The sequence below is a fragment of the Diaporthe amygdali genome (genome assembly GCF_026229845.1).
Source record: "Diaporthe amygdali strain CAA958 chromosome Unknown NODE_31_length_594919_cov_65_084759, whole genome shotgun sequence".
Classification (NCBI taxonomy): Eukaryota; Fungi; Ascomycota; class Sordariomycetes; order Diaporthales; family Diaporthaceae; genus Diaporthe; species Diaporthe amygdali.
In genome coordinates this window covers 163,059-180,579 of record NW_026517051.1, presented here as the reverse complement: position 1 = coordinate 180,579, position 17,521 = coordinate 163,059, and the positions used below count along the sequence as shown (strand labels likewise).

General features: G+C 50.8%; 9 protein-coding genes across 9 annotated transcripts; 5 read left to right on the top strand and 4 right to left on the bottom strand.

The window, feature by feature from the left end:
* Nucleotides 1-121: 121 nt before the first annotated feature.
* Nucleotides 122-1,720, top strand: J7T55_000298 (uncharacterized protein; the record flags this gene model as incomplete). The annotated part of the gene is made up of 3 exons (XM_053132402.1): nucleotides 122-619; nucleotides 713-827; nucleotides 885-1,720. The coding sequence occupies 3 exons, from the start codon at nucleotides 122-124 to the stop codon at nucleotides 1,718-1,720; spliced, it is 1,449 nt and encodes a 482-aa protein (XP_052989536.1).
* A 715-nt stretch (nucleotides 1,721-2,435) lies between these two features.
* Nucleotides 2,436-3,700, top strand: J7T55_000297 (Copper amine oxidase 1; the record flags this gene model as incomplete). The annotated part of the gene is made up of 3 exons (XM_053132401.1): nucleotides 2,436-2,489; nucleotides 2,757-2,895; nucleotides 3,345-3,700. 3 exons carry the CDS (start codon nucleotides 2,436-2,438, stop codon nucleotides 3,698-3,700), a joined length of 549 nt encoding a protein of 182 aa, XP_052989535.1.
* Nucleotides 3,701-4,185: 485 nt separating this feature from the next.
* J7T55_000296 (uncharacterized protein) lies at nucleotides 4,186-5,448 on the bottom strand (the record flags this gene model as incomplete). Its single annotated transcript, XM_053132400.1, has 1 exon — nucleotides 4,186-5,448. The coding sequence occupies one exon, from the start codon at nucleotides 5,446-5,448 to the stop codon at nucleotides 4,186-4,188; it is 1,263 nt and encodes a 420-aa protein (XP_052989534.1).
* A 434-nt stretch (nucleotides 5,449-5,882) lies between these two features.
* On the top strand, nucleotides 5,883-6,692 carry J7T55_000295 (aspartate dehydrogenase; the record flags this gene model as incomplete). The annotated part of the gene is made up of 1 exon (XM_053132399.1): nucleotides 5,883-6,692. One exon carries the CDS (start codon nucleotides 5,883-5,885, stop codon nucleotides 6,690-6,692), a length of 810 nt encoding a protein of 269 aa, XP_052989533.1.
* A 443-nt stretch (nucleotides 6,693-7,135) lies between these two features.
* On the bottom strand, nucleotides 7,136-7,900 carry J7T55_000294 (uncharacterized protein; the record flags this gene model as incomplete). Its single annotated transcript, XM_053132398.1, has 2 exons — nucleotides 7,136-7,440; nucleotides 7,762-7,900. 2 exons carry the CDS (start codon nucleotides 7,898-7,900, stop codon nucleotides 7,136-7,138), a joined length of 444 nt encoding a protein of 147 aa, XP_052989532.1.
* Nucleotides 7,901-8,164: 264 nt separating this feature from the next.
* J7T55_000293 (uncharacterized protein) lies at nucleotides 8,165-8,509 on the bottom strand (the record flags this gene model as incomplete). Its single annotated transcript, XM_053132396.1, has 3 exons — nucleotides 8,165-8,334; nucleotides 8,385-8,438; nucleotides 8,488-8,509. 3 exons carry the CDS (start codon nucleotides 8,507-8,509, stop codon nucleotides 8,165-8,167), a joined length of 246 nt encoding a protein of 81 aa, XP_052989531.1.
* A 3,543-nt stretch (nucleotides 8,510-12,052) lies between these two features.
* On the top strand, nucleotides 12,053-13,174 carry J7T55_000292 (FAD-dependent monooxygenase andE; the record flags this gene model as incomplete). The annotated part of the gene is made up of 3 exons (XM_053132395.1): nucleotides 12,053-12,354; nucleotides 12,417-12,688; nucleotides 12,756-13,174. 3 exons carry the CDS (start codon nucleotides 12,053-12,055, stop codon nucleotides 13,172-13,174), a joined length of 993 nt encoding a protein of 330 aa, XP_052989530.1.
* Nucleotides 13,175-13,249: 75 nt separating this feature from the next.
* J7T55_000291 (FAD binding domain-containing protein) lies at nucleotides 13,250-14,626 on the top strand (the record flags this gene model as incomplete). The annotated part of the gene is made up of 1 exon (XM_053132394.1): nucleotides 13,250-14,626. One exon carries the CDS (start codon nucleotides 13,250-13,252, stop codon nucleotides 14,624-14,626), a length of 1,377 nt encoding a protein of 458 aa, XP_052989529.1.
* Nucleotides 14,627-15,044: 418 nt separating this feature from the next.
* J7T55_000290 (uncharacterized protein) lies at nucleotides 15,045-16,764 on the bottom strand (the record flags this gene model as incomplete). Its single annotated transcript, XM_053132393.1, has 3 exons — nucleotides 15,045-15,499; nucleotides 15,571-15,591; nucleotides 16,008-16,764. 3 exons carry the CDS (start codon nucleotides 16,762-16,764, stop codon nucleotides 15,045-15,047), a joined length of 1,233 nt encoding a protein of 410 aa, XP_052989528.1.
* Between the last annotated feature and the right edge of the window lie 757 nt (nucleotides 16,765-17,521).

Below are 17,521 nucleotides of genomic sequence, written 5' to 3'. Positions count from 1 at the left end.
GCATGCACCGGCGAATTCTCCCTCAATGTTCTCTACTTGAGTTCCTAAATAGGCACCCTTCAATTGTCTGACTATAGAGAATCCAACATCGCCAGACCAAAAAATTCCCACAGCACGCACAATGGAGCCGCCACCGACCTCACAGGTGCCAATCTCTCCAACTATCCGCTCTTCCTTTGCATCAAGCTCCTTGCCAACTGACGGCTCTACTTGCCTTCCCCCTCCACCGCCGCCACCACCGCCTTTGGAAGATTTGAGGTCTCTCCCACCAATCAAGAAGGTACGTCGGCATGGCAAAGTCAGGTACCGCCCGTTGCGCATGGATGAGTCTGGTTACGAAGATGTGCACAAATACGTGCCTGGGGGCTATCATCCCGTCGACATTGGTGACAAGATAGCTGAGTACACCGTGCTTCACAAGCTGGGATCTGGCGGCTTCGCGACCGTATGGCTGGTTCAGTCCACTGAAGACAGCCGCTACTACGCCTTGAAGATCCTCTGCGCTGATGTCTCTGAAGCGCAAGCTAATGAGCGAGGAGTCATGGAGTATCTCGGTCCACACGATCATCCAAGCGTTGTCAAGTTACTTGGTTCCTTCGAGGTCACCGGGCCCAACGGCGTGCACACCTGTCTCGTTCTTCCAGTTTGCGGCCCTAGCCTCTACAAATGGTCTCTTGGAAGGTCGTTCTTCTCCTGATAATCATTGCGCTAGAGCAATCCTGCTGATAGTCTCACCAGAACCTTCACCCCTGGCGCGCGATATCGAATTTCTCAGCAGATAGCCAATGGCGTTGCCTTTCTGCATGAACGCGGTGTTGCCCATGCAGGTCAGAATCGAGTCCCATCTGTACTGCCTTGAACCATCGCTAAAGAGCAGATTTCAGATCTTACTACTTCCAATATCGTCTTCAGTCTTCCTGATATCCAACCCATGTCGCCAGATGCAGTTTGCCAGTTGTTGGGGCCTATGGCGACAGAGAAACTGAAATTGCGCGATGGCTCCTATTCCTCGCATGGTCCCAAGAAAATTGTCAACAATCCCGACTTCTCAGGTTTCAACATTGGCATGTCCTCTGCTGCAATTATGATCATCGACTTCGGCGAAGCATTCGTATTAGACCGCCCTCGCGGTCGCACCGGACTCGGCATCCCGATAACTTCTTTCCCGCCCGAAGTCTGCTTTGGGCATCCTCCCTCAGTCGGCAGCGATATATGGGAACTGGCCTGTTTATTCTGCGAGATTTTTTGTAGCAGGCCTCTTTTTCCCATGTACTTCCCAATCTTCGAGATGCTCATCGGACATATAGTCCACTCCGTGGGATTATTACCACGCAGCTGGCAAGGCCAGTTTGATGCGGTCAAGTATGGCTATATGGAGAGCGGCAAGTTGAAGAGCACATCCGAAGGCGCGCCGTCGTGGTTCGAAGAGAACCCTGGGGATGAAAGGGGCAACCTAAGAGACGTAGTGGCCGAGGCTGCCTCGAGGGTGGAGATCACGATTGAGCAGCAAGAGTTCATTGCGGCCTTGGTGCAAGAGATGATGGCTCGTGAGCCTGAAAAGCGGCCTCCAGCTCGTGATGTGCTACTTCGCATAGAGGCTGCTGCGCTTTTGTTTGATGGGGAAGTGGCTGAACGGATTGCGGACATCCCACGCAGCTCTGAGGATATAGACACGCCACCGCCACCGCCGCCGCCCCAAGAATACGGGGACTCTGAGTAACGAGATAGAGTCACTGCATTTAATCCCATAAATTCGCAAATTTGACTTCCTCGAAGACTTTTTTACATGCAGTCACGGTCTGGTGAACGCCCAGTGCAGATTCGTGAGGCCCTTGTCACGGCTCTGACAGACATAGGACCAATGGTTGGTCCAGGGAAGAATCGATTGTGGCCGGCTCTGCCTTCACATGGCAAATAAGCAGACAAAGAATCATTCAGGGTTACCAGGAATCACCAGAAGGGCGAGAATTCCCAATGATATTATTACGAGAGTTATCTATTACCAGGCAAAGCATTAGTAGTTGAAGCCAATTCCTGCCAGTGGGCGTCAATGTTTTGTTTGCAAGTATACGTACGCGGCTGGTCGGATTGAAGCTCACACAGACGAAAAGCCTGGCAATTCTAACATTGTGAATATCGTAGTAAAAGCATTTGCAAATGTGAGCGGGCTCCGGCAACCTTCAACCCCATGGCAATTTGCAAAGCAGCTGCTGATTGAAAGTGTTTACCACCAAGTTTGCTTCCCTTCTATCTTCGCAATTTGTAATATTTCATAGCCAACATACCTTTCTGGACCCCCCTCCCCTCTTAACTAGTCACTTAAGCTCACTATTTGTAAACTGGCGTCTCGCTCGAATATATGCAATCGCTGTGAGACGAAGTCGAGAAGTGTATGGAAGAGCATGGCGCACGGACGAAAAGCCTCCATCGGCGCCATGCATGCTTTTGACAGCTTCATGAAAGAAACACAGAGGTACAACGTCTTCAACGTATGTGCGTCAGGAAGAATCTATCCATGCATGCATCATGTTTACACACATTCCTCTCTTACTCTCCCATCATGTCGCCTCATCTCAACTACAGCATCCTTTTCAACGCAACTGCAACCGCTTTCCAATCGGGCGGCCCCCTACCCCATCCCCCAAAAGAATCATTGAAACCACATATTTACTCCAACCGAGCCTACCAGCCTCCCTTGAACACATCTCTCTGAAACTACCTTCACCAACGATTCACATCCCCTCAAAGGCGCCTAGATCGACACTCCTCACGCCCACCTCTTCCAAGACGAAGTCTACTACCCAAAACCTTCGGACTTCGACTCGCTGCGCTCTGCCTGCATGCGCAGCTCTTCCGAACCCCAGGTCCGTCGCCAGAGCCCCGTCACCGGCACTGGTGACCATAGGATGCACTTTGGCCACAGCCGCCATACATTTCCAGGGAGCTACATGGCTTGGCCCATCCGACATAAATGGAAGAAACGTTTACAGGCACCACGGAAATTCTCTGCGAAAGATCCGAATTTGAAATATTACATAATACAGACTAAGCTACAATGCCCTTGAATTCTGCCAACTAAACACTAATTAAAATTTGGGCTGGTCCAAGTGCTTATGGATCAAAGTACCAGGTCTGTCAGCATGCATTGTTGCGGGCGGTATCAGAGTATAGTAGTAAACAGAAGCAGCTTAGCCCAGTCGTAAGAGCGTGATTATTTCAAAGTACCTAATGTGGAGGCAAACACTCTAACAGACATGTAATCCTTAAATTTAATCACCATATCATCAATTTGCCATTGCAGCAAGGCTCTTCTACATGGATTCTTGACTGGTTGAAGCCCTTAGTGCTAGGAGGCACGTCCAGGGCCGGGTTCTTGGTGAAGAAGCCATCAGGCTTCAGCATTACGCTGATCCTCTCGGACGGCATTACAGGGAAGTCCTCGGGCCTCGGGTTGTGCGTCAGCCCAAATGTGTGCCAGAGCACAATGTCCGTGTCCTCCACATTGTCCCCCCAGGACGCCCACTCGGAGAGGCCCGTATACTTGCGGCTCTGGTTTGTGAACTCGCCGACCGTGCAGCTTATATGCGACGGGCTTGCGCAACACGTCGTTGATCTTGCCGTCGTTGCGGATCTTGAAGATACGGTTCTTCTCGACGCTGAGGTCGAGTCTTGTCTATTCAAAACAAAAAGTACATCATGAAAGTTCTGACGCGTATTAAGATATGGGGCACTGGTTTATCACTCATTTTTGCATTGGCTACGCCGGGCTTGGCGGAGTTCTTGCCCAAACACGACTATATCATTGACTCCCTCTTCTCGTAGCGAAAGTAGAAACAGCTCTACTTCAAGCAGCTACTGAACACGCCGTCCCAGCCCAATGCTTGGCACTTCTTCGGAACGTTGCGGCGAACATGTTGGGAGACAACATAGGTCAGATGAACCATTGTTCTTTTATTTTTATCAGCGCCGCCGCCGACCGCTCTGCTCTCCTGAGAACGAGGTTATTGGATGGAAAGGGCACACTGCGCGGGAAATGACTTGAGAGAAAATATTGACATTCTCCGTTCCGTAGGAACGAATCCTATGGAGCTCAGTCATCCACTGCACACGAGTCTAACTAATACCACGCCACGATGACTTCTCGACCCAACCCAACCAAAATCTCTTCACGAAGACTCGCTCTGCCTACCGCATGAGATTACCATCAGTCCTCTGTTCTTTGTTCAATGGTCCTGTATTCTTGGCCATTCTCGGTGCCCATGACATCTTGCCTAGAATGGCATAAGAGGAAGCGCCACCGGCAGCGGGTATATTGTTTGCAAGTTGATTCTTCATGGCGAAGCCGAGCGTCGCAAACTTTATTGCCTCCTTATAGGTGGCAGGCAGCCCATAATCGTCACTGAGGACCACCTCCACCCCATGCTTTGCCATCAGGTTGGTCAAACAAGCGAGCAGAGTCTTATTCTGTGTTCCGCCGCCGCTCGCGATGAGCTGCTTGACTGGCGACTTCTTGATGATTATGTCTACGACAGAGTTTCGAATCGTTTCCGCAGTGAAGGCGGTCAAGGTAGCGACGAGGTCCTCGGTCGACGATCCTTTGTTCTGTTCTAGAATGTCGTCGGCGAAGTCGGCGCCGAAGTCTAGCCGCCACGCAGAACGTGGAGGAGTCCTCCTGAAGAATGGATGGGTATGCAAACTCTCGAGGAGCTTTGTGAGAACTGTGCCTTTGGCGGCCAGCTCGCCGTCCTTGTCATAAAGTGCGCCTGTCCGTGCCTTGACCACATGGTCGATAATGACGTTCCCAGGACCGGTATCAAATGCCATCATCTGGCGACGATCCGCATCCGCTAGCTGCACATTGGCGATACCACCGATATTTAGCGTTGCGACAGGTGCAACGTCGCGAAATGCCACAAAGTCGAGATACTGCATCAATGGGGCAGCTGAGCCTCCTAGCGCGTGATCCACGGGCCTGAATTGTGTGACGGTTGTGACTTGCGTCAGGGCCGCAACGACTCCCGACTCGGCAATGAAGAGGCCACAGGGGAAGCCGCCCTCGGTCCAACGCTCGACAAGACCAGCTGTGCCATCTCGACTGTACTTGGCCATTAGGTCCTTGTCGGCAGGCTCCTGGTATATTGTCTGACCGTCATAACCAATCACCTCAACGTCTTCGGGTTTGAGCCCTGCTTTCTTTATCAAGGCGTTGGCAGCCTCTGCATATACAGCACCGGCGGCATAGTTCAAACGGCAAAGCTCGAAGATGGTCAGGGAATTGTTGAATGCAGAGAGTACCTGTTCCTGCAAGGCTTCCGGCCAGTCCACTGTTAGGGAATCGATATAGACTGGACGGGCAGGATGGCCATCGGGCGCAAAGTCGATTGTGCAGAGCACTGCATCAACTCCGTCAAAGGAGCTGCCGCTATTGAGCCCGATAATGTACGGCATCGTCCGCAGTTTCTCCTATCTGTGGGTAGGGTCAATTACTAAGAAGAGAAGAAGGCAAACTCTCGAGTATTCAAAGGGCCAATGTTGTCTTCAAGTTTGCTGAATGTTGCTCTCTGTCGAATTTGGGGACGATCGGTCACGACCACGACAAGATAATGTATGCAGCATGTGAGACAACTCCGCTTGCAAGTAGTTGACTTGTGGAGAACCGCCACTTGACAGCCTGGGGCCATCGGCGCGCCTCCGAGGAGTAATTCCCGATGGGATGTGGAGTCAAAGCAAGCTACAGTGGGGATCGAAAAGTCTTGCGACATCCACCTAAACGCGCCAATCCTCATTATGATCACCAAAGCAGCATTTATTACTAGCCTTGAGGGTGACCCCAGAATTGACACGCTCGCGACCAGTTGAAACTTGTTCCACTTGATGCAAACATGCTCTCTATCGCATTGATCGGTTTCGGAGGAATCGGGCGGTCTATTGCATCGACTATTGCTGAGAATCCCATCGAGGGCATCTCTATCGATGTCGTTTGCTGCAGGAGTACTCAGCAACAAGCAGCGCTCGACCTATGTCCAAAGGCCAAGCTCATAACACGATGGTCAGAATACCGCGGACCTGCGGTTGATATTGTGGTCGAAGCCGCTGGTCACAATGTTGTGGTCGATGACGGGCCTGCCATCCTTGCCGCGGGATCTGATCTGCTTCTGCTCTCTGTTGGCGCGCTCGCCGACAACCAACTTCACAATCGGATGCTCGAAGCTGCAAGGATCGGTAACAGTCGCATTATCATAGCAGCAGGAGCGCTAGCGGGATTCGACGGTCTTCACTCCTTGCGCCAATCTGGACTGAAGTCTGTACTCTACCGGTCTACGAAACCGCCGAAGGCTTGGAAGGGGACTCTTGCGGAGGAACTCATTGATCTTGACGCTGTGACTGGCCCAACAGTCTTTTTCCGTGGCGACGCTGCCAAGGCAGCTCTGCAGTTCCCACGCAATGCCAATCTAGCGGCAGCTGTCGCGCTTGCAGGCATTGGGTTTGATAAGACCCAGGTCGAACTGATCGCTGACTCAAATGTCAGCGGCAACTCGGGCGAGGTCGTCGCAATTGGTCAGGCCACAACGCTCAGGTTAGAGATGAGAGGTGAGGGATTTGCCAGTAACCCAAAGTCATCGCAAATCACGAGCATGAGCGTTGTGGCAGCCCTTGCAAGCCGCGTTGCCTCCCTGTCTTTCGCAAGCTGAGGGCCTGTCGGATGCTGTGTACCACAGTGCGTAGTCTTAATTTTGGCATGACTAGTACCTTGTTCACGCGGTTTGATTGGGGAATAGATGATCTTGCTATGAATTGGAACTCGTACTTTAACCAAAGCTTCCCATTTAACATACTGCCGAGAGATTGTATCCACCAACATTGCCTGGTGACGAATGCTCATGCCAGTTCGAGTCTTAATCTATAGTTCAAGTGAGATGGATTACTTGTTGTAGGGTAGTAATGTGGGGAAGCACGTATGCCATTCAACGATAACTGCACCCGGAACTGGCCGCATTAACGGGCCCATGTATATGAGAGTTGAGCCCGTGTACATTGAAAATACTGCATTCCTGCAATCATAGTAATAGACTGCGTGATAACTTATTGCGTGCGAATCAATCGGGGCCACTGTCGAGTCCATCCTTCTCTTTAGTTACCGTGCAGCCCACACCCGGCGTCCGACTACGGGCTCTGGCTCGCCATGTTCCATCGCAAATTCGCGCTGCTCTGCCTTTGTAGCGAGGTTGCGATAAGTTTCGCCGAGTGAAGAGTTCATTCTGATGTGGTAGTTCATCCCGAGGAATGTGAATGTATACCAATCTGCACGTACTGCTCGCTTCTTTGGTTTGCTTGCCCCCCTGTTGTCTTGTATAGAAACATTGTTACCACCGCCGTTACCACCACCACTGTTATCACCCTCCACAGAGGCACCAGAATTTGTTATCCCGTGCTCACCGCCTGCAAGGGATGTAATATCCAAGTCGTTAGTACTCCTTAGTGATATACCGCAAGGGTTACGGTTATTGCCTGTATAGATTGCGAAACTTGTTCAGCCATCCACTTGGTCAAACCTGGTACTATCAAACAGCTCATTGTTCCCACCTTGGCAGCAGTCACTAAAAGGGAGAAGCCTACACGTTACGGCTTTCTTCCCCTTATCTCCTTTGCTGTATATCGGGTTTGGATCTTCACTGTCACTTTTACACTGATTAAAAAGAGATATTCTAACGGGGCCTGTGTCTTCGCGGCGCACTCCACCTGGCCTCAGCCTCTCCATACGGTCGTTGTCGGGAGAGGTTGCGAGGGTGGAAACAGGTGGCTTCAGCTTCTCCATATGGTCGTTGTTGGGAGTGGTTGTGAGGACAGAAACAGGTCGGAGGAGCAGGAGCAGTAATGGAATAGGTGCGAGGAGCTGCATTTTGAGTCACGGCTTAGCAGCAATTGACTGTCAAGCTTAGTAGCGAGTAGGCTGCAATGCTGTGGTGAGCAGTGTGGGAACGATGACGCGCGCTTGGACACTAAGGAACCTGACATGGGCCGAGACCGACGGCTACATATGTGAAGTTTCAAGAAATTCTTTCGGGTCTTGAAGAAGGATCGTCAATAACATTTGATGTTAAATTGGTCCAAAGAATCTATTTGGGTTGGATGCCAAGGCAAATCATAGTCGACTTCAATATTTTTAGTTGCCCTTCACTCGTCCGTCGGGCTGTCCATCCTTGCGAAGACCATCGTTCTCAGTGGGCTTGTAATCATCGCCCGAGGCGCCGCCGCTGGCGCCCCCAGTAGTGCCACTACTTTTCCCACCTTGAGCACCAGCCTCATGCGGGTCAACCTTGCCCTGGGCAAATTCTTGTGATGATTAGATAAATCGTTGTTTCATGGGTGTGGTATGAACCTACGGCCAGTGCCGACACGCTTGTCAGGAGTACCGTCCTGCTTGAGGCCGTCGTTCTCTGTGACCTATATTAATACACATCAATGATGTGTTCGAGGTCCACCTACCGGTTGGTTTGTAGTCAGACATGTTGATGTTGGCGTTCTAGTTGGTAGTGAAAAGTGTAATTAAAGGTGCAAGATCACTCTGCTTAGGCGACTGTTTCGGGTTTCTGTTGAGTTATGATAAACAGGTTGCATGGTGAGAGCAGAGCTCTGGGTTTATATATACATTCTTGGGCACTGGAGTCCACCTTGGCAAGACCATCGCCTTGGCGGCCACTATGACAACCATGCACAGCAACAAGTGATGAATAGCATATGACATCGTGGTGATGCTTGTTCATCGAGTAATTTGACGTAGGAGGCTATTTGTTTCTGCCTAATGACATGATACAACCCGAGGTTCGTCTAGCTTGAGCAGCGCAAATGTCAAGACCCGTCCATCTACCGACGCGTGGTGACAAAGGTCGAATTTCCTCTAAGACACAAGTGCAAAGATGAGATCGGCTTTGGTCTCAAGACAAAAAGGCACAGTTATGAATCATGAAGCCTGAAAGAGAGCTAATCTAAGTCTCAGGTTGTAGCAGCTCGATGGTAGATCTGTGGAGACAACGGCGCTTGTACTCACCACAGAAGCTTTACTAGGGGTGAGACAAGAGTCCCTAAATGTCGGCTTGTGAGGAAAAAGAACTGTTCTGCATAATTGCAGCAGCTTGCACGTATTATCCTGCCGCTTCTGGTTTAGGTTGCATGCTGACAGCTTGACCGCATGGGCATACATTTCTGGCATTGGGATCCAAGAAAGCATTACCTATAAACAGAATCAGCTTCGACATCGAGAATAATTAACAACAGTCAGCTCGTCATTGCCGAGATCGACCAAAATCAATCAAGGACTGGTACAAGAAGGCGAGCTGAGCGAACACTACAGCCATAACCACGATCTCGGCCGCCAGCCCTCTGCGTCATATACATTTCAATAAGGATAGCTCCCCCGGGTTTTTGGGAAATGCCAAGTCGACACGAGGCTAATAAAAAGTTGGGGTAAGTACGGCTGCCCTTAGCCAAGTATTTTTAACATCGTCCATCAATAGCATATTCGTGAAGGGAACAGCTAACGGAGATTATGGTCCGTATGTGTCAAACTGTGAGATTAGTGGTGACGTCTTATTGCGGGCGTGGTCGACCTGCTGTCATACCAAACCCCATCTAACGTAGGGAAAAGGCGGCTCGGAATACCGGGAGGATTCCGGTTCTCGGGTCATGCAAGCGTGACTCTAAGTCCGACTTATGCAGGGACGCAAGCAGGGCCATTATGTTACGTACTCAGAGTAATTGTCTCACATGCAATCAATCATCCCAAAAAAGTTGCCAAAAACATTCGCTGCACTGCACGCTTTCTCTGCAACACCGTCTTTTTCGGACACATTTTCCATGGTCTCTCACCCAATATGGTCCACTTTTGGCATATATTATGAAAGGAAAAAATAAGGAAAAAAGGGCTTACTTTCGGAACAACTTTGGAATCAAGTAAAGCTATGTCGATAAAATCCAAAAAAAAGTTGCCGCCAAAAAAGGAAAAAAAAAATTGCGATGCAGTTCAAACAGGCCCACTTTATCTAGACCGATCGATTGCATATGACAGTATCGCCGGCCACGTTATGCCAGACTAAGAAGAAGAACCCCAGGCTAGAGTGAAGGCTCCTCGAATACCGCATATCGCCATGGTTGAAGTCTTAATGTCGACCAATACAATGAGATGATTCAAGTGGGCGCTGTTTCAAGGTTGAGGAATCATCGAGTATCGACATAGCCTCAGCCTACAGACCTTTGATGCCAGGGCTAACACATTCCCGCAGACAGCATAATGTATTACAAGACTACAGGACCTTTCCAACTGGGACGAGTGCGGATATAAACGCAGCCAAACTCTGCCGCCCTTCTCCAGCCTCTCCATCATTCTAAAGCACACCGTCACAATCCAATGTGTGCGAGTGCTTCTTGCGAGTTCTCTGAGACGATGTTCGGCGGGTGTTCTTTGGATCGACTGCCATTGCCGCGAGCCACTGGCCGTGCCGACCAGCAAATTGAACGCATTACGCATAGACGAGTTAGTCCCTGAGGTCACGCTGAGCCAGAAGAAAATTCTTCATCCCTTCCGTATGGCGTACAGGTAATTACAACCTGATCTCTACTTTTAAAGTACGGCGGCGACAAGACATTGTCTTCATACAACAGGCTAGTCAATTGTGATCAAAATGGATTGGATAATGGTGAAGATACTCCATTCCTCTAAGAAGATTCTATAGGCAAGTATTCTGAGTTTCATACATAGGCGTTTTCCCTAACATAATATGTTTCAAAGTCTTTCGCTAGGAACTGTATTTGTCAATTATGTCGCCAGGAAGCGTGCTGTACTGCGCAGAAGGGTACATTGGTCTGCTAGGCTGTGATGGTGTTAAGGGGAAGTTTCTGGTAGGGACTGGCCGTCTCCTAAGAACAGCCTATCTCCATGAGATGGACGCTATTTCCTTTGCTATCCTTCTTCATAGAAATGCAACGAAACGCGCATACCCTGGTTACGCAGCCACTCTAACCGCGCTGGTTGCCCTGAACCAAGTTCTCTTTTAGCAGGTTTTCGGTCTATCAGGCAAACGATGGGACCTTCCTCGATATTCACGGTCCTGCGAAGTGCCAGCCGTCTACTTGAGCGTCTTTGCAGTTGACTTTTGACGCTCGACGCTCGACGCCTGTCAGAACAAGGAGCGGTCGCCTCCCAACAGAAACATGCGGCCCACTTCCAAGAGTTACTAAATAAATGGGTCCCTATCGGGGCTCTTGTCGGACCCGAGCTTCCTTCGACGGGCTCAGGAGGTTCGAAACAGGATCTGGCCAACTGCCGTTCTCCACACGGAAGCAAGCGTGGGCCGTTTCGGCGCATGAATGCCACCTCAAGCTGCGCCGTTTTGTATCACGCCGGTCAATTGGTTTGACCGACGGAGGAGCGGACACTCTGTCCTGGATCATTGCGAAATCGCAAGCCAAGTCAGCCCACTATCGTTGGCGATCCACCTTTGACGCGTCTCGATATAGACATCATTGCCCAAGCTTGGAATGCCACGAGGTCTCTGGCGGATTTCGCAATCCTATTTCGAAACTCGTTCTTCGCGAACGTCTTTCTCGCTCTCTGATTGGCCACGAATTCTGTCATCTCTTGGTATTTTGCAACTCTGACCCCTGAGTATCCATCTACGCCGCTCCATTACCCGTGTAATGAACTCAATCTGCATGTGCAGTCCTTCGATCTAAATTTCCTGCGCATCCCAGACACTTATATACTATGGAGACATCAAGTCAAGAACGAGTTCGTCCGACGGAGGATCAGCCCCTGTCCGATCCGTCACAAGAGTTTCATTTTCGGCTCCTCATCGTACCTTCACCCTGACGACGTTTGACTTTGAAGCTCCGCGAGCCTGTTCTTAACCTTCACTGCACAACCACCTGAGCGCCTTCAGCTTCCAGTCTAAACAAAACGAGAGGAAAAGCTTCCTCACGGTCATATCTCACAGCCTGATCCACCTTCGTCTCATTTCCCAGTACCTTTGGCGACCTCATCATTGGCATAAACACCATGTCAAACAAGCCATTCAGCGTCCTCATCGCTGGCGGAGGCATAGCCGGCCTCACGCTGGCAAACATGCTGGAGAAAATTGGCGTCGACTACTTGATACTCGAGGGACATCGCGAGATGGCCCCTCAAGTCGGTGCGAGCATCGGAATCCTGCCGAACGGCTGCCGTGTTCTGGATCAGATCGGTCTTTACGACGAGATCAGAAAACTCATCGACGCGCCTCTTTTCGTCTCATCTCTTCGCTCACCTGAAGGCTCTCCGATCACTAGCTATCGCGGCATCGGAACTCAAGTGAATGAAAGGTAAGTTGGAGCGCATCTTATGTGTAAGCACGCTTCGGTTCAGATTGCTGACATGTCTCAAGGCACGGGTATGATACCGTCTTCGTGGACCGCCAAATGATTCTCGAGGCGTTGTGGCGTAACCTCAAGCATAAGAAGAACGTTCTCGTCAGCAAAAAGGTGACCAAAGTCGAGCTTGAGCCATCGCGAGTCAAGGTTGAGACGAGCGATGGAAGTTCTTACTACGGAGATATCCTGGTCGGCGCAGATGGTGTCCACAGCAAAGTTAGGAATGAGATGTGGCGGATCGCAGATACTCTTGAGCCCGGTTATATCCCTGCCTCAGAGCACAAAGGTGAGACTCTCCTCGAGGAATTTTGTGAGCATAGCCACTAAGAGTGAAATAGAATGTCTTCCTACAGTCTACAAGTGCATCTTCGGCATATCCATCGACAAGAGCTGGGAGCATCAGACCGTGCAGACGAACTTGAACAAGGGCTACTCCTACCTGGTCATCAGCGGACCTCAAGACCGCATCTACTGGTTCTTGTTTGTTAACATGGGCAAGACACACTACGGGCCTGAGCCCCCTAGCTTTACAAAAAAAGACGAAGAGGTATTAGTGAATGAGCACATGAACGACAAGATCCTGGAGAACCGCACGTTCAGAGATTTGTACTCCACAAAGATCTCATCCGTGCTGACCCCTCTCCCCGAGTACGTTTTCAAGAAGTGGCATTTCCAACGCATTATGACTATCGGGGATGCGGCACACAAGGCAAGTCATTCCCGATCATTTCATCCAACAACTCCCACCTCGGCTAACGAGACTACCTTCTAGTTCGAGCCGATTGCTGGTCAAGGAGGCAACAGCGCCATTGAAACTGCCGCTGTTCTTGTCTCTAACCTCGCAACCATGCTCAAGAGCAAGACGCGCCCGTCTGACATCACCGGAGCCGACATCAACGCCGTCTTCGCCAAGACTCAAGCAACGCGGGAGACACGAACCCAGACACTCGTCAAGGCATCCCACGAGGAGCAGCGCTTCGCAGCCATGGAGACCCCTCTCCTGGAGCTCGTCGGCAGGTACCTGTTGCCCCATTTGCCGATCGATGACAAGTGGGATCCGTGGTCCAACAACATCGAGGGCGGTCACAAGCTCGATATCTTTGATGTTCCGAAGCGCCCTCGTGCTGTTCCATTCCATGACGAGCTGGCCAGCACCCCCCTGACACCATCTTACTTCCCAAAGATCTCAGTCGCCATCTCATTGTGTGGTCTTCTCTACGTTGCGCAACAAGCGCTTGTCCCAGATGCAATTTCTCAGACCGGTTCATTCTTAGGCGAAATCGCGAAGGACAATTACACTGGATTCCCATCGATTGACAATCTTCTTTCCGTCCTGGTATGGGCATTTTCGGAGCAAGTCGCTGGTGCCGAACCCAACAAGAGAATCCAGTGCCTCTACTTTTTGATCAACTTGATCCCCATTATCTACATCTGGACGGTCGAAGGCTACCGGAACGGCAACATCAACTCGTTGGTATCCATACCCTCCCTCTTCGCCATCTACCAGCTCATTGGAATCGGAAAGATCGCGCCCTTGTACTTCCTCCTTAGCGTTTACACAACTAGGAGAAGCGTCTACGCGCGCACAACCGGTCGTCCCGTTCCTTCTCGTGCCGCCAAGGTCATTCTGCCGGCTCTTTGCCTCGGATACGTCGTCCCAACGGTTCTCATGTTCACGCCCCACGAGGACAGTATCACTCAGCAGAACGTCATCGCTTTCTGGCAACCTTCTCCTATCTATGTCTCCCTGCTCGCCTGGGTTGGCTCAAAGACCATGACTGCCCTGAGGCCGACCAAGCCCTTCAATTTGGAAATCTTTGAGAACTCGGACCTGTCTTATCTCCAGTCCGGCTACGCCTTCTGCTTCTTTGCCACCGCTATCACTCATATCTCCACATTTTTGTATGCCGGTCTCAGCCCCTCCGTGTCCATCTCGCAATCCTTCTTCGACCTTCCCGGGTTTGAGTCGATTGACATCACTGCGTTTTGGAAGTACGACATGGTGCTTTGCTTCAGCTCGGTGGCGGTCTGGCTTCTGTACAGTGTGTTCGAGTTGAGAAGATTCGGATACATCACAACCTCCACGGCATTCAAGGCCGTGGGGTTGACTCTTACTTCAGTGGTGCTTGTGGGACCGGGTGCGACATATGCGGGAGTCTGGGCCTGGAGAGAGTCTGTCATTGCGAGCTATGGCAAGGCGACGATCAAGTCGAAGAAAGAGTGAAACCGTCATCTCTTGCAAATGCAGCTGACGACTGATGGTCTTTGCTTGTCTGTGCGGTAGATTGCGTTTTGTCTTGATGGGTGATATGAATCTTTACTCTTGAGTTAGAAGATGGCTTGGCTTTGATACCTTGGATATTGTTGGACTGGGTAGAATCTTGGTTGTCAACGTATAAGTCCTCTACAATCTATGCAATGCTCGGTGTGTTGTCTCTCCTACACTCTAGTGGTGATATATCAACATTACGAGGATTAGAGGTTACCTAAATAAAGTACCTAGGTACTGCTCACAAATACATGTGGATGCCGACCGCTGCAGAACAAAATGTCCAGACACATCTTCAAATGCGATCATCAATCTATGATATTTCAGCCTATTTATAAGAACAGCTTCAATCACGATGGAATAGCCTAGTCATCTAGTCCTGCTTGGCGCCCACCTTACCAGCTCGACGCAAGCCAAACGTGCTTACAAAAGCGCATGACAACATGAGCGCAAACATGGTCCAAAAGCTCGCTCGATAGCCAGCCATGAGTTTCTCGGGAGACCCAGGCGCACCAGGCTGGCCCTTCGCTGTCAGCGCGGATACAACCTGCATGACAGTCAGGCCGAGTGAGCTGCCAAACTGTGCAGCGGTATTGAACACGGCCCCGGCCAGCGACTGCGTGTCCTCGGGGAAGACGTTGGAGACCACAATCAGTCCGATAGTAAAGAGCACGTCGCCACTCAGAGGCGTCAGGATCTGGGCGAAGAATGCGTTGTACCAGTATGGCCACTGTGGCTGGACGAGGGCCATGAGGAGAGGGGCTATGGCACACAAGACTGATGAGACAACGACGAGCCAGGCTGCGGAAACCTTGTCGACGATGAGCCCTGTGGAAAAATTCAATGCGACACCTACTATCAGACCTGGCAGTATTCTGATGGATGCTTGAAGAGCTGACAATTGCTGGACTTCTTGGAAACTGGATGTAGGCAGTCTATCAGTATGCCGATGTCTGGATGTGATCTGGGGAGAGGTCAAGGGCATAGCTTACAACAAACTACTGTATTGCTCCATCGAGTTTAAGACACCGAAAGATATAAGTATGGCCAAGCACACAGTGGAAAATGCCATGTTTCTCCAGATTTTATTTGGCATTAGGGCTGTCTTCCCGGCTTTGACGCGGTAGTGAACCCAAGTCAGAAATGCCGGCAGAGCCGCAGTAGCAACAGAAAGTAGGACGATGGTTTCAGTGTCATGGATTCTATCAACATCGGTGCTTAGGATTCTGCGATCTTGTAAGCTTGTCTCCAGTACTCAGACGACAATGGCGGCAGGAATTGCTCAGGACTTACGCCAACAAATAAGACAAGCAGGCTAAGAACGCCGACGCGATACCTGCACCGACCCAATCTACCTTGGTGGCCAGTTGAGTCATAATGCCTTGGGCGTGCCGCTTATTCTTGGGCAGGACTCGTAGCCCAACGACAAACAGCAGCAGCATCGCACCACCGTCAATGAACCAGCCCGCACGCCAACCGATGGTATCAACTAGAATACCACCAGTAACAAGTCCGAGCGAGAACCCGAGCGGTTGACTGAGGCCTATACAGGAGAAGGCAACGTTCCTGCTTCGGCCCTGCGGCAGGTTACCAGCCACGATGGCCACGGAAGACGACAGGTGTAGGCTCATAGCGACCCCCTGAATGACTCTTAGCACGATGAACTGCACCCCTGTCCGCGCGAAGCCGCTCCCGAGTATGCTGGCTGCGAGCGCGAAGCAGCCCGACAAGTCCACAGCCCGAGTGCCCAGGATGTCGGCAACTGAACCGGCCAGTAGGAGGGTAGACGCTACAGCGAGCCCGTACACGGATACCGGCCAGAAGAAGAGTTCCTCGGGCAGCCTGAGGTCGGCAGCGATGCGGGGGAGGCCGACTGTGATGTTCCCGTTGATGATGGAGCTCAGCAGGTTTACTCCTGCAAGCTGGGCGGTGAGAACGACGGGGTGAAGAGTAGGTGGTTTCGGCTGAACTGCAGGAGCACCGTCGGATTGGCGGGCGAAGAGGGAGGCTGAGATGTCGTCGTCGATAGCGCGGACACTGCGCAAAGCGATGGCATCTTGGTGTTCTTCTGTGATAGTGATTGAGGTAGTCATCTTGTCCAATGCCCGTCCGATATTTGATCTGGAAGTTCAATTGGGTCCTGCGAAACTGGTGGTGTTTGCATTCGAGGTTGGCGCGTGGTTGGTTAGAATTCTGACTACAAAGAGACGAATCCGGTCGATGCGTACGTAGGTGAGTCATGCGTATCCCCTCTCAACGCTACTACATCTGAGGTTAGTTCTGAAGATAGAATATCCGTGTTAAAAGAGAGGATTGATCTTGACTCAGAGACGAGCAAGCTTCTCGGCCCCTTTCGGCTTGGGCTCTCCACCTGACCAATTCCAAAAGACCGGGGCTCCGAGATGCCGGAGCCCCGAGAGGCCGGAGCTCGGCGCGGAACGGCTCGGTGCACGACTGCAAGCTTCATATTTATGTAAATTCAATGTTTTCATTGATTTTTAAAATCGAGACCAATATCATTAATGGATAAAAATTAAGCAAAATCATTGTATCCATGATGATAATTGTTATTAGCGTAATTGTCCTTTGCATTTTCATGAAAGTGCACCGATAGTACAGAATCAACCTCGAGAATTGGCTCACGTTAACGCAGCCTCATCCGCTGATGAGCATAACGGCAGTTGCAGTGGCATATCTGAGTTGCCTGATGCCAAGTATTTCCTTAGTCCTGGGGCAATAGGGTGAAGATACAAAGTGTCAAAGAAGAGCTCATCGGTAATGCTTTGTTTACCAACAAGGTATCTCGATGGAACAATTGCTCCAAGAACAAGCCATTACTACAAACAATGC